The 15,268-nt window shown below is 47.3% G+C and overlaps 1 protein-coding gene across 2 annotated transcripts in view; it reads right to left on the minus strand.

The window, feature by feature from the left end:
- Positions 1 to 15,268, minus strand: part of Myom1 (myomesin 1) — a 137,162-nt gene that overhangs the window by 47,622 nt on the left and 74,272 nt on the right. For both annotated transcript variants that reach the window (XM_004635793.2, XM_023720381.1), the window contains 4 exons: positions 13,652 to 13,848; positions 6,890 to 7,016; positions 3,766 to 3,950; positions 1,110 to 1,224 (listed from right to left, as the gene is read on the minus strand). In XM_004635793.2, the coding sequence (XP_004635850.1) occupies positions 1,110 to 1,224; positions 3,766 to 3,950; positions 6,890 to 7,016; positions 13,652 to 13,848 (624 nt within the window). The remainder of the gene's footprint in view (positions 1 to 1,109; positions 1,225 to 3,765; positions 3,951 to 6,889; positions 7,017 to 13,651; positions 13,849 to 15,268) is intronic.

The raw sequence follows: 15,268 nt of genomic DNA on the forward strand, positions 1-15,268 counted from the left end.
TTTCTTTCATGTAATTTTAATGAACTGAAATATATAACTTTAAAATGATATAGAGTGAATGATAAAAGAGTTGTCATTATGTAATGATCTGAAAGTCCCTGGGCAAGGCACACTCTGAGCTTTGTTACCCTAAAGAAGGGCACACTGTGTTCTCCGCTCCAGCCTGGCACCTCCCCACGCCTCAGCTCTGTGGTCCATTCAGGCGGCACTGCTGTTAGCTTAACCCGGGGTCAGCGAGCCACAGCCCGTGGGCAGAGTCTGTTCTGCTGCCTCTTTTGGTCTGGCTCACAGACTAAGGATGGTTTTTAGTATATGTGCTGCCGAAGCGAGCACAAGGATGGTTTTTATAGTTCTAAACAGTTGAAAAAAATCAAAAGAAGATGACTATTTCAAGACTTGGGAAAGAGGTAGAAATCAAGTCTTGTACTTGACACAGGGGAAGGACACAGTAGTGGTCTACTGGAACACAGTCATGCCTGTTGGTTCACACACTTTCTGTGGCTGCTTCCACACACCGGCTCAGCTGAATAGTTGTGCACTGGACCGCGTGGCTTTACCACCAGGAGCATTTGCTATCTGCCCTTCACAGAGAGTTGCTACTCCTTGGTTCACTTAATAGTTACTAGTGCTGAGAATTGGGTTACGCTAGCCTCTCTATGATCAGAAGATCCTATGGGCTGAGCGGCCAGCACAGAGTGGGAACAACTTCCCAGGGAGGTGTGGTTGGCAGTGATGGTTTAGGAAGCATCATTTGATCCAGAGTTTTCCCGTTTTTAAGTAGGAGCAAAATTAGCCCAGAGCATCTCACACCGGTGCACCCCTGCTCCGAAGGGTCAGTACAGGGGTAGCCGCTTACCATCTGATAAGGTCGTGCTTGTCAGTGTCTCTGTTGGCACACACTGATGATTCTGACAATCAGGAACAGCACAGAGAGTTGGGGTAACTGTGTGTTCAGCCTCTTCCACGGAGGAGACGCGTCCCGAGTGCATGTGTGTGCGTGTGTACCGTGGCACTAAGGACAGAACCCGGGCCTCATGCATACCAGGCAAGTGCTGTACCACTGAGCTATGTCCCAACCTCAGATGAATCTCGAAGAAGTAAGTGCCCACCTGGACGGGTTTCTGCCACAACAGGGCCAGCGAGGTCAGACGGCTTCCCAACACCCGCCTGGTTGATGGCTCGGACCCGGAACACATAGCTGACGCCCTCCTGGAGGCCTTGCACCTGGAAGAAGCAGGTGAAGAAGCAGGGGGTGTCTTAGGTCACTTATGCACATGCGTTCCTCCTGTGTCATAACAGTGGAGTGTGCAGCACTAGGAGAAAGGACTTGTGGTCTACAGCGGACTCTGAGTGGGCTTCAGCCTGCTTCCCTCTGCTTCGGGAGGAGAGACCTTCCTAAGGTCATCTCCAACTCAGAGGTCCTACTTTTTTCTCTTCTTCTGGTACTGAAACTTGAACTTAGGACCTGGTGCTTGCCATCTGGGCACTGCACCACTGAGCTACCTCCTTGGCCCCTCTTCCTTCAGGTCATCTGACGGCCTCCATCAGAGAAGCAGAGACTGCACACACGGGCATCAGAGGACTGGACCACTTGTCCTTTGGTCAAAATGAGAAGCATCACAATACCACTTAGGTGGCCTCCTACTGCCCAAGCCCTTTTGGACAGTCCAAGAACACTTTCACATGTAATTCTTAGCAAGAGAGAATTGAAGGCTAGATCACAGACACTTGATATCCGTTGAAATGCATATTCTAGCACTAGAATAAAAAATAAATTCTCCCTGCAAATTTAATGTTAATATTTCTCATTAGACAACAGTTAACATCATTGTGAATATAAGTAATTTGTGAATAAGCAAAGTCTTAAAATTCTAAAACCTTCAAGGTTTTAAGAATTAAAAATATTTTTGCTGAGAACATATTTCTTACTTGTTTGTGGCTTTCTTGGGGTTCAGCGCCACATTGATAATCTATTTAGTGTATGTCAGTCCTACTTGATAGCATTTTGACTTTCTTTGGGTTCCTCACTGTCCCATTACTATTATTCCAAGTATGAATGACCTTAATATTTTATCAAAACAGTTTTTTAATTTTTAAAACATGTGACTTTATGTGTTTTATATAGGATCTGCAGGGTCTCACTACACAGATCGGACTCAGTGATTCTCCTGCTTTCAGCCTCCCAAGCACTGGGATTATAGGCTTGTGCCACAATGCCCAGTCTTAATCGCCGTCTCAGGCATCTTCGGCGCGGGGCCCACACAGCACACTGGGGGATCAAACCCCTGGCCCCTGTGTCTGCATAAGCAGGTGCTTTAATCCACTGAGCTATCTGGCTGGCCCTTACAACATGTGACTTTTAATAGATATTTTTAAAAGGAATTTGTTACATACAGAAAGTAAAATTTTTCTCTAATTCCATGATGAAAATCAATCCCAAAGTTGGATTTAAATTAAACATTTGTTAAGCTAAGTGAAGCATTTGTGACTGCATTTAAACAAGTTGTGCATTAAACTGTCGGGTTTTTAATCCATTTATGTGTGTTGCCACGGTGTTGGTGAGGACAGAAAGCCACTATGTAGTGGCGGCTTTCACTGGAGCTGAGGGCTTTGGGGATGAACTTCCGTCTCTAAGTGGACTGGGACTTAGGCTCGGGAATAGGCACGGAATTTGGTGCACTGAAGAGTTCCACATCAGGAAGTAATGTCAGAAGCTGCGGGCTCGCAGAAGGGAGGGGACACACTTCCTTCCTCGGATAGAGATACACAGCCAGATGGCCGGGTGCCTGACACACCTGCACCTGCCTGTAGGTGAAGAGGGGCCCGGGGCAGGTTTCTGCAACACTCAGGAGAACGAGGGATACCACATCTTTCGCTGTGTCACTGTGGCAGGGACCAGCTCCATGACCCCTCAGCAGGGACAGGGACCAAGACCTCGGCGGCACCACAGGATTTCCCCGGTCTGTAATTTCAGCGTTCCCTGGCCTCTCCCTCGGTGTCCCACTTGTCTTCCCACTACTCCTTTCCTGCCACCTCGGCCACCAGGTTGTGATGACCAGTAGAAAGGAACTATGGTCACACTGCGCTAGGGGGATGGCAGCATGCAGTTTTCTGAATGGCTGTAGAGTGACCCTTGATGAGGTCACCTTCCGAGTTCCCGAGGTCCTGCCAGGGACTCTTCAGGTTCTCCGCCAACAGCAGAGATTTCCAGGTGGCACCGTTCAGGGCCAGGGCTCCAGCCTGCAGTCTGTGGCCTGCAGCATGGGGGTGCTGGCTCAGGTGGCTCCCCAAAGCGCTTGAGGTCTGAGGAAGAGGCTGCACTGGGATGGGAAGATGCAGGAGCACTCTGAGCCTTGGCTAACAGAGACGGGAAGCTGGAGTGAGGAGGAGAGGGAGAGAGAGCAGGTGAAGGTGGGGTGTCGGGGGAGAGGAGGAGCTGGTCTACAGCTGGGCCCAGGGGTTCAGGTTTGATGTCCCCCTGGGGCTGCAGCGCAGGTGAGATGCAGGCCACAGCCACCACTGCCTGGGGTGCAACAGGAGCCCAGCGTGTGGAAGAGGCCAAAGCACAGGTGCCCTTTCTATGTTGTCAACTGTTTGCTTTGAGGTAGGATCTTGCTGTGTGGCCCAGGCTGGCCTTGAACTTACAACTATCCTCCTGCTCAGCCTTGGGAGCACGGGGATTGCAGGTGTGCAGTCACCATGCCCAAGCTATGTGGCCAACTTCAAAGCCACTACCCACAGAGCACGTTTTCCAAGCGCCCCTACCTTCAGGTACGTGTGTTTAATGGCAGCCTCATTGAGTCCTCGCCACCGGTCATCTTTGGCACTGGCCTCCTTCAGGTCCACAAAGTAGCCGGTGACCGGAGTCCGCCCACAATGGACTGGAGGCTTCCACTGCAGAACCAGGGAGCTCTTCCGGACCTCGCTGTACCTGAGGCTGTGTGGTGGCCCTGAGAGGGACAGCGGGAGAGGACAGTGAGCAGAAAAGGGGCTCAGCTCTGTGGACACTGACAGCTACAGGAGGCCTCAGCAGGGCTCACAGGCTGCGCGCAGGGGTTCAGCCCAGGATTCCTGTGGAAACAGGCAGTTACATCCCCCCAGCTGCGCTGCATCAGCTTCCCAAGTCCTATCACGGAGGGCAGGAGAGGACAGGCATCCATGGTGCCCTTGAGGCTGGCTTGAAGCTTCTCCAGCTGTGCCTGGGCCTGGTGGTGACCTTTTACCAACACAGTCAGCTGCAGGTTCTGGATCCCACTAAGGCTTAGTGACAGCTGGAAACCTCCCCTGTCTCAAATCTCAGAAGGAAGGAACTCCCGCAGAACTGCATCTGAGTATGGATGGCCGTAGGAGACAGGTGTGCCTCCCTCTGAAGCCCACGCCCATGGATGAAAGGAATAAGGGGCAGCTTGGGCTCCGCAAACACCTTTCACCAAAATACACATAGCTGGCCGACCCGAAGGGCCCTAACTCCGTGCTGAATACACCTGGTGCTTTACGTTCAGTGACCTCATTCCTCCCTAAGAAACTAAGAGAAAGCTCACAGCACGTGAGTCACTTGCACACTGAGGGACAAAACCCAGAGAGTGCGTGCTGTGCACTCTCAGGTGACTCCCGTGACGCCATTATGCTGTGAGGCTTGTGACCGTCAGCTGCTTCTTGGGTCACACATTTATTTTCTTCCTTCCTTCCTCCTCCTCCGCCTTGTCCTGTTCTTTCTTCTTTCTCTTATTCTACGCCTGATTTCAAACCAACCAATCAGAAACCCTGGAGTGATTCAAGGTGGCCCAAGAACAACTCCAAACACTGATGAGTCACCCTGGCATGTGGCATTTTGTAATCCAAAGTTCAGTGTGTGTCAGCTCATTTACCTGGCTTAGTTTCAAATATGCATACCTTTGTCTTCTGATGTCTTACATGGAAATGCATTTAAATATTAACAGGAAATCCCTTATACCAGTGTGGCTCGTCCTGCTGGGCAAAGGGCTTTTAGAGCAAGCACACAGAACCCCACTAGGCAGCACTGCCCCTCCCTCCACACTGAAGGCCGAAGGCCGGGACCTGCAGGTCCTAGCACCTCCCTTGTGTCCAGTCCTCACAGCACCACCGGTCAATCTGTAGCCTGGTGGCCTCGTCTGCACACAGGGAAAGGAGGGCGAAGTGCCTGGCCTGCTGCTCCTTCTTGTGAGCCCTTTGCTGGGGCTCGGGAAGGCCAGGTTGAGCCTGAGGTGCCAGCGCTCTCCCGGCAGGGGGCTCTGTTCCTTGCATTCACTGCCTCTTTCTGCACACCAGGGTATTGCTTGCTGTTGAGGCCCTTTTCCCAGCCTGCTCAGAGTCTCCTTGTCTGGTCCCTCCTAGGTCACTTTGTCCAAGAGTGCCAGGAATTCAAATACAAAGCCACCTGTGCACTCGGGTGGCAGAGAGGACTTTTCAGGCAGGCTCTTTGAGCAGGAGTGCGCTGGGTGGTTCCCCTCCGCCGGGTGTGGTGAGCCCTGGACTCTGTGTTTGCCTCTCAGCAAACAGGTGGCCCAGGTCGGTGTGCCCTGGGTGGGGGCAGCACTGGCTCTCACAGGCTCAGGGCTGCCCAGTGGACGGTGGCCTGGGGCAGGACTGTGCCTACCAGAAGTTAAGGTTCCCTGGAGGAGGCACCACGCCTGCTCCGTATGGTGACTTCAAACCCAGGCGGACAGGTGAGTCTCATGACTCTCAGGCTATTGGCAGCTGTAAAGTCAGAGCCACTGGAAACAAAAACGTCATCCAGCAGACACAGAACACTGCTAGCTTGAATCTTAAGCGGCTTAGTGTATTTGTTCATACTCAACATTTACACTTGCTTTATAGCTGTGTAACATGGATAAGCCTAGGGCAGCTTTGCAGCCTGCTTCCTGTTTTACTTCCTGTGCACCCAACCACCTTCCATGATGAACTCTGACGGTGCCAGACATTTTCTTGTGGAGCAGGGTTTAGAAGTGTGGAGGGGGAGGGGAAGAGGGAGGTTAAGGAGGTCAGAGAGAACTGGGAACATCAGAGAGACAGAGAGAGAGAGAGAGAGAGACAGAGAGAGAGATGGAGAGAGAGAGAAAGGGAGAGGGGGAGAGAGAGATGGAGAGAGAGAGAGAGAGGAAGAGAGAGATGGAGAGAGAGAAAGGGAGGGAAAGAGGGAGAGAGAGAGGGAGAGAGATGGAGAGAGAGAAAGGGAGGGAAAGAGAGGGAGAGAGAGAGGGAGAGAGATAGAGAGAGAGAAAGGGAGGGAAAGAGAGGGAGAGAGAGAAAGGGAGAGAGGGAAAGAGAGGGAGAGAGAGATGGAGAGAGAGAAAGAGACAGAGATGGACAGACAGAGACAGAGAGAGGGAAGGAGGGAGGGAGGGAGGGAGAGAGTGCCGGTGGAGAGAATCCAGACTTGAGGGGGGGCTGTTCTGGCCCTGTATGTGACACAGCCAAGAGCTAGGAAGAGGGAAAAGCCTGCAGACTGGGCTTGGAGGGGAACTCGGGTCTGACAGATCAGGGGCTCCAGAGCAGGGGCTGAGGAATGCAGGATGCTGGGAGAGTCTGCTGGCATGTGAACTGGGCGCCCTTTAATGGCCCTTAACAAGAAAAAGCAAAGAGTGGATTCCTTTCAATTGCTCTTTTAGCTCTTACATTGTGTGCTTCTGTCAACCCTACCCCAGGCAGAGTCCAGGCTTCCAGACTCTGGGCTTTATTCAGAACACAACTGTGAGGAATTTATTAACTTCATATTGCTATTGGTCAGTATTATAAAAGTATTTTAGGCATGCAAAGGGACTGAGGGAATTCTCTGCTCCGAACGTGGTCAGTGGTGGGCACCTGTCTGGCTGCAAGGGGCGGGTGCAGGGGAAGCCCCCGAGCCGGTGGGTGGCCAGCTCCCACTCACCGGGCACGGCGATGGTCCACTCCTCACACGTGAAGCACTTGCTCACGGCTGATGGTTCTCCCAGGCCGGCGAGGTTCATGGCCGCCACTTGGAACTGGTACACCACGTTTTCCCTCAAGTTGCTGATCTGCAGTCAGTGAGGGTTCCAGGTTTGCGTTTTCCAATCGTTAACATTTGATTTCTTTACCTCCTTGCCAGACACACCCCTTTATAAGGGCTTTCCTAGATGCGGGTGATCCCACTGCCCGTAGCAGCAGGAGGGTACGACAAAAGTCCAGGATATAAAAAGTCCTGTGGGGGGCCTGGCCCTAGCTCAGGCCTTTAAGTGGCTGCTTCCACAAAGCTGTCAGCCTCAGGTTGCTGGAGTTCGAACCTCACACCTCTCCTGCTGGCCAAAAGTGCCCTGAAGGCATTCGAGGAACCAAAAAAAAAAAAAAATTCTTGGGCTGGAGAGATGGCTCAGTGGTCTAAAGCACCTACTTGAAACAAGCTTAGCAAAGCACAGGGACCACGGTTCAATCCCCCAGCACCACATGCCAGCCAGCCCCGCCCCCTGGTGGGCTGAGCAGGCCACACACACACACTAAATAAATAAATAAATAAAATTAAAAAAAAAAAAATTTCTGGGGGCCTGGCCCTAGCTCAGGCCTTTAAGTGGCTGCTTCCACAAAGCTGTCAGCCTCAGGTTGCTGGAGTTCGAACCTCACACCTCTCCTGCTGGCCAAAAGTGCCCTGAAGGCATTCGAGGAACCAAAAAAAAAAAAAAAAAAAAAAAAAAAAAAAAAAAAAAAAGGAAATTTTCCTGGATGAGCCTAAATTTTCAGTAAGAACTCCTGAAATGCGGTTTGGGCCTTTCCTGGAGAGTTGAGAGACAAGGCCATGTTGCAAATGGCCTCGTCACTTGCAGATGAGGAAGGGTGGCAGCCTGGAGGTGAAGCCTTAGCCCTCCAGAGGCGAGACCCCGAACCCTGCCGACCACCTCAAGATGCTTCGAAGAACTCAACTTTGGAGGAGGACACAGCCCAGCTGACACTCAGACTGTGTCCTCGGGAGAGCCGGGCAGCGGGCCCCGCTGGCTTTGCCTAGATCCCTGGCTGACGAACCCTGTGACGGGTCACTCTGAGCCACAAAGTTCATGCTAACTTGTTATGCATCAACGGAAAACTGCTATGCGCACACAGGGAAAATGACTAGAATGAAGATATTAAAATTCTTATAATGCTCCTGCTCTTTACTGTGTTGTGTAATATTTTCTATATTCCTTAGAAGGAACTGGGTTGTTGTGAAGATAAATACACACGTAAAATGATGAGTGTGAAAACATCTACAGAATAGAAATGGTAGACTACATTACCACGAAAACATTTGTGGTGACAGTAAACTACAGGATATGTAAAATAGGACTGGCAAGAAAATGGAAATGCAATGGCTGGGAGTGGTGGCCCGCGCCTGTAATCGCAGCGCTCGGGAGGCTGCGCCAAAAGGATCATTGTGAGTCTGAGACCAGTCTCAGCTACAAAGTAAGACCAAGGCCAGTCTGAACTGCATAGTGAGACCCTGTCTCGAAAAGATCAGGGGGAGAGAGAGAGAGAGAGAGAGAGAGAGAGAGAGAGAGAGAGAGAGAGAGAGATGAGAGAGAGAGAGAGAGAGAGAGAGAGAGAGGCTGGGGAGATGGCTCAGTAGAACAAGCACTTCTCTGGCAAGCACAAAGGTCTGAGTTCAATTCCCAGGTTCACCAAAAGAGAGAGAGAGAGAGAGAAGAAAAAAAACATATTTAACAGAATAATCAGATGCCAAAGAAGAGAAAAATCTGTGCACTGATAGAAAAATCAAAAGAATTATACAGTCTACAGTGAAGAGAAATAGAAGGAAAGGAAAAAAAGAAAGTCATTAACAGACATCACAGATAAAGCATGTCAAACATATATCTAATTAGAGTTTCAGAGGTGAGGAGACAGAATGGGGGAGTAACTGTATTTTACGACAGATTTTCTAATTATCCCGACAAATTTCACCCACAGATTGAAGAATTATTCTCCCTCAAATTAAAGGCAGATATAATTTTTTAAAAGTTAACACCTAAATAGATAATCTGAACTGGAGCACACCAAAGGTAATGTGAAAATATTTACAGCTAGCTAAGAAACAAGACAAATTCCCCTGAACAGACTGAGCGGGCAGCCACAGCAGCCACGGGCCAGAGGGTGACAGCATTGTGTATCTAAAGCATCGGACGAAAACAGCTACCACTATGGAATTTTTCCCAGAAGAGATATTTTTGGAGGATGAGAAAAAGATAATATTTTCAGACAAATAAAAAGGAAGACAATTTGCCCTCAGAATACCCTCACCGAAATAAATTCTAAAATATTTAAGGCAATAGGAAATAATCTCAGGTAAAAGATCAAAGATAAAGAATTAAAACCAAACAAAATGGTAAATATATAGGTAAATCTAAACATATTTTCTCTATAAAATAATAACCACAATCTTGTTTGTATTTAAAAAAAGAACCCAAGACATATGTACATATGCAGTAGCATATACCTTGGGAAGAAGGCACGTGGGTTATTCCAAGCCCTTCTGTTTCTGAGACAAGGGTAAAACAGATGCAGTAACAGCAGTTTCTAGGTTTGCTCAGGCACTAAAACCAAACAAAGTAAGATTCCCAGAATCCATAGCTTTTATGGTAGTGTAGGGGGAAATACAATGATCCTTAACAGCTACTCTTAAATAATCAAAAAAGGACAGAAAGTACACATATAAGGGGAAGAATAGGTAGAAAGTACAAAACACATCCGAGTGTGGTGGAGCAGGCCTCCGATCCTGGCCACTGGCAAGCTATGACAGGAGGATTATTGCAAGTTCAAGGCCAGCCTGGGCAACTCAGCAAGACCCTGTCTTAAGATAAAAAATGTTTAAAAGGATATGGATTTAGTTCAATACAAGGACTGTGGGTTCACTCACCAGTACCACAAAAAATGCAAAATAAAGTGATTTTTAAAAAGAAATCCATAGGAGTCAGAGGATGGCTCAGTAGAATAAGTGCTTCCCTCGCAAGCACAAGGACCTGAGTTCCATCCCTGGTTCCGCCAAAAATAAATAAACAGATAAATAAATAAAATTTAAAAAATAAAAAGAAATCCATAGAATATCAGATGTTCACCAGTGACAAAAACTGTCAAGTTGGGAAAAGAAATGTAACTCTATGCTATTTTAAAGAGACTGGGCGTGGTGGCATGTGCTTGGGAGGCTGAAAATAGGAGGATCGTTACTAGTCCAATCTGTGTAGTGAGACCCTGTAGACCCTGTACTAAATACATAAAAAAAAGAGACATTTAGTCATATCAGGGATCAAACATCAGGCCTTTGCACTTGCCAGGCAAGCACTTATTCCACTGAGCTATCGCCCTAGCCCCCAAAAAAGAGACATTTAAAATGCATAAAGTTATAGAAAGATTGAAAGTTAAAGGATGAAAAATTACATTCTATGCAAACACCAACCAAAAGAAATCAGTACGCCTATATAAGTAATAGAAAATAAAGGCTTTCAGGCAAAATGTACTGTCGGCAATAGTCACTTTATACTCATCTAATAAGATTACTTCAAAATGCAAAGGGCAACTCCATGGTGGTGGTGGTGGTGGTGGTGGTGGTGGTGGTGTGTGTGTGTGTGTGTGTGATACTGGGGACTGAAATGAGAATCTTTGCACTCAGCTGCAGCCCCTTTAATTAATTAATTAATTAATTTATTTTTGAGACAGGGTCTCTCTAAATCACCAAACTGCCCAGGCTTGGCTTGAGCCTGCTGTCCTCCTGCATCAGCCTCCCACGGCGCTGGTATCAGAGGCCTGAACCACTTTGCCCATCTGAGGCAACATTTTAAGTGAGGGGAATTTTGTAATATGTTAGTGGAAGTCTCAAAAAAGTGAGATTATCCTGCAGTTTTCCCTTCTTATATTGTCCTTGTCAAATTAATTCTAGCCTCAGAATAGTCTCATTCATAAACAGAAAGGAAAAAAATCTGCATAATAATTAGCAGCAAAACCCAGGTTTGTGTCAAAATCATATTCCAGGATGTCTATATTCCGAGCAATGTCTAAATTGGGCATATAACAGGAATGCAAGGTTTTTTTTCTTTTTTTTTTTTTTTTTTACAGAACCGGGGATTGAACTCAGGCCCTTGCACTTGCCAGGGAAGCACTTATTCTATTGAGCCTGGGCCCGCAACTTAGTTTTAATCTTCGACAACTGCTAGAATATATGACATAAAAAATCAAGGGATAGAATCATGCAATCATTTAATAGACTCAGAAAAATTGTTTTAATAATTTAAATTCACTCCTGATAAATTGGGCATGGAGGGAAACTTCCTTTAATAGGTAATACTGTCCCCAAAACACCTATAGCAAACATAATACTTAGGGGTGAAATGTTAGAGTTTTTCCTTTAAGATAACAATCAAGTCTAGAATGACCAACTTCACCATTTCAGTTCAGCATTGTACTAAAGGTCTGACATGAAAAACAAGGTAAGAAAATGAGGTAAAGAGATATAAAATTTGGAAATGAAAACACAAACTGTCTTTACTTGCCCAGGATATGACTATAGAGAGAGAAAATGCAAAAGAATTTGCAAGTAATTTTTTAAAGCTAGAAAATTTAGCAAAAAATATATAGGGCAATTACATGCAAAATCAACACATAAAACTAGTTATATTTTCCTATAAAAGCAACAGAAAACTGATGTAAAATGCACTATTTACTATACTCAAAATGTTCAGTATTTCTGTCGTAAATAAATAGCAAAAGATGTACAAGCCTCTGTAGAGGATAATTAAACTCCCATGAGAAATTTTAAGGGTCAAAATAAATGGAGAGAAATAGTCATGCTCATACATTAGAAGAATATTTATTATCTGAGACAGGTACTTCAGGTTGGCATTGAACTCACTATATGTGTAGCCCAGGCTGGCCTCCAACTCATGATGACCCTCCTGCCTCTGTGTCCCGCTGTGTGGGATTATAGGTGTGTACTGCTTTGCCCTGCTAAGATTAACTTTAAAACTGAACTCCACTGGAGTTCATAATTGACTCCAATGAAAGGTTTCAAATGAAACCTGTGTTGTATTCCTCACACCTTACAGTAGCAAGCCACTAGATAAGCAGGCAAGTTACGGAAGAGGACATCGAGGTGGGCGGTCTGCGCAGGCAACGGTGGGATTCAAGCGCATCTGACGCCTAGACCAGCAAATCCGAGACGTGTGAATGTGCCACGTGGTGGCTAGGATGAGAACAGGGCCTCTAAACACTCCAAGCAAGATTAGTGAAAGGGAAGGAAAACACACCCTCTCACCCTGCGGTTTGATTTTGGTAATAACGTGGAGCATTACCACACTATTTGTGCAGAAGTGTGCCAGCAGTTGTGTAAAAGAAGTATCCGCAGCTACATTCTTTGGTATAGCTAAAAATATAAAGATGTTCCCCTAGCCATCAATAATGGGCTGAAGAGTGTACTGAGATAGTCACCTGTGGGAATACTATACGGTGAAGAAGAATGATGACCCAAATGTGGAAGAATTTTACGGATACAGTTTTGTGGTATGTGCTTCCAGTTTGTATGATCTTTCATACACTTCAGTTGTTAAAAGGCTGTGATGCTGAATTGGGGGAAACACTCCCCTGGCCCTGTCCTGCTTTGGAACCCTCTGGGGTGGGGTTTTGTGAGTGTCAGGAGACTTGGGCCTAGCTGATGATGCTTTAAAGTAGGAATCCAGCTACGCCAACAGCGAGGCCTCTGGGGTCCCAAGGTGGGCTGAGTGGAGGGGACTGTTGGGAAGCAGTCCTTTGTGGCCAGTAGAGCCACTGTCCCAGGCAGAAGCCCATGTCTCTTCACTGTTTGTGATTCAGACTCTCACTGTTAAGATCCAGATTCATTTTTTCTCCTGAAAATAATTTTGATTTGGATTTTGTGCAGGGTCTCACTACACCACTCAGACTCAGTGATCCTCCTGTTTTCAGCCTCCCCAGAGCTGGGACTACAGGTGTAAACAATCACTCTGGGACTCAGTCACCAGCTCGGTGTGCTCGGGGGCCAGGCTAACGCAGCATGTGGTGTCTGGGATCAAATCGCCGTCCCTGAGTTGGCCTCAGCTTTCCTAAGCAGGCGCTTAGTCCACTAAGCTATCTCACTGGCCCGTGAAAATAAAATTTAAAGAAAGAAATAATAATAATAATAATAATAATAATAATAATCCATTGTTCCAATGAGTGAGATGATCTCTGCTTTTAAAGGGTGTACACAATGGCATATAGTTGGAAGGAAGAGAGATATGACAATAAAATTGGTGGAACACCAAAAATAAATAAATAAAATCCAGATTCATGTGGACCCTGGGACTCTTAGAGCCAGTGATGCGTGGGTTATAGGCATTGGGTAAGAAACGTTCCTTGTTTGTAAATAGGATCACAAGTCCGCATCTTGTACAGCAATTAACCACTAAGAAGAATATATGCAGTGTATTATTTGTTGAAAAATAAAAAGAAAAGAAACGTTCCTTTCAAAGTAAGAGTGATTTACAGTAAATATCCTAAGATATTATGCTTCTGTAGATGAATCAGAAAACATAAATCCCGCCTGGCTAGCCGAGCTGCTTGCGTTTACCAAAGCACCCTTTCCCGAGTCACCCGAGCGCGGACGAAGGACCGAGGGCGGGACGTGGGGCGGCCGCGTGTCCCCCGCGCAGGGCGGGCACCCGCTCACCTTGTACGCCTCCTCGCTGACCGCCTTGACGTTGGCTTCCCTCCAGGGCCCCGGCTTCCCGCCGGTCACCTCCCGGTAGTTCACGTAATAGCCCGTGATTTCCGCCCCTCCGCTCTTCTCGGGTGGCTTCCATCCGAGAACCATCGAGTCACGAAAGCTTTCAAGACACGTGATGTCGTAGGGTGGAGACGGCGCCGCTGTGGCAATGCAAAGAGACGGTGAGTGCGCGAGGGACGCGCTTGCGGACCTACACAGCGCGCGCGGCTGCTCACGCGGGGCCTCACGGCGGCGAGCGAAAACGCGACATCTACCCGCCACGCAGCACGCCGCTGGCTCCTGGGAAACAGAGGACCTACGGTCAAAGCGTGTGCTAAGTGGGCCGGCCAGTCAGCTCGGCGGATTACACTGCTTGCTTAGGCAGAGTCGGGGACCGCGGTTCGAGCCCCGCTGCGCCGTGCCGGCCCCACCCGTGGCGCAGCACGGAGATGGAGGCTGGGCGTGGCGGCGCGCGCCCGTGATCCCAGCACGTGGGACAGCTCGCTACGAGCCCGGTCTGTGTGGTGAGACCCTGTGGACCTTGTAAAACAACAAACAAACAAAAAAAACACCCGCCCTAGAAAAATGGTACAATATCCTGGAAAATGTCCCCCCATAGGAAGAAATATTTTCTCAAGGCATCAATTTTTGTTTCTTTATGTGATTTTCTTTTTAGTTGCTTCCTGAGGAAAATGGAACGTGTATATTGATTTCTGTCTCTTTTTTATTTGGAATTTCTGTAAATTTCCAAGTGGTCATTAGCACCTCACCACCAGGTACACTTACCTTTGTAAGTCTTTATACTTGTACATGGTATCTCTTTAGTTTGGTTTTTTCTTTTTCTTTTTTTTTTTTTAACCAGGAATTGAACTCATACATGTCTGTCTGTACTCAGGAAAAACAGTTTTATTCTCAAGCTCAGCTAAATGCTACTTTTCTTTCTTAATTTGTGCATTTGATCTAGGTTCTCACTATGCGGATTGGATTTGTGGTGATCCTACTGTTTTCAGTCTCCCCAGTGCTGGGATTACAGGTATGCACCACCACACCTGGACTCTGTTCCCGGCTCAGTGCACCCCAGGGGCAGGGCCGGCACGGCATGTGGTGCAGGGGATCGAGCCCTGGTCCCTGTGTTTGCCGAAGCAGTCACTCTGTCCACTGAACTATCTCATCAGCTCTAAATGCTACTTAAAATTTTTTTAATTAAAGCACATTCTCCCATGTGACTTCCTCTTGGCTTACACTACTTTAGTCACATGTCTAAGTTGATGTTGGATGTCATTCATGTAGTGCAAAACACTATACACCTAACCCTGTATCTGTTAGTGCTGAGCTAGCAAAATACTTGGAAAGATATTTTAAAACTCCTACATTTATGTGGCTTTGCTGACCAAATTTTCATCCAACTCCTGAAATCCCAGTTTTTGAAAGAAAGGATAGAGTGATAGAAAGAAATCTGTATGGAATAAAAGCAAAAATAATTTTTTTTCTTTTTCTTTTTTTTTCTTTTTTTTTTTTTTTTTGCAGAACTGGGGATTGAACTCAGGCCTTTGCACTTGCCAGGGAAGCGCTTATTCCACT

This window comes from Octodon degus, unplaced genomic scaffold (genome assembly GCF_000260255.1).
Source record: "Octodon degus isolate 3935 unplaced genomic scaffold, OctDeg1.0 scaffold00075, whole genome shotgun sequence".
NCBI classification, from domain to species: Eukaryota; Metazoa; Chordata; class Mammalia; order Rodentia; family Octodontidae; genus Octodon; species Octodon degus.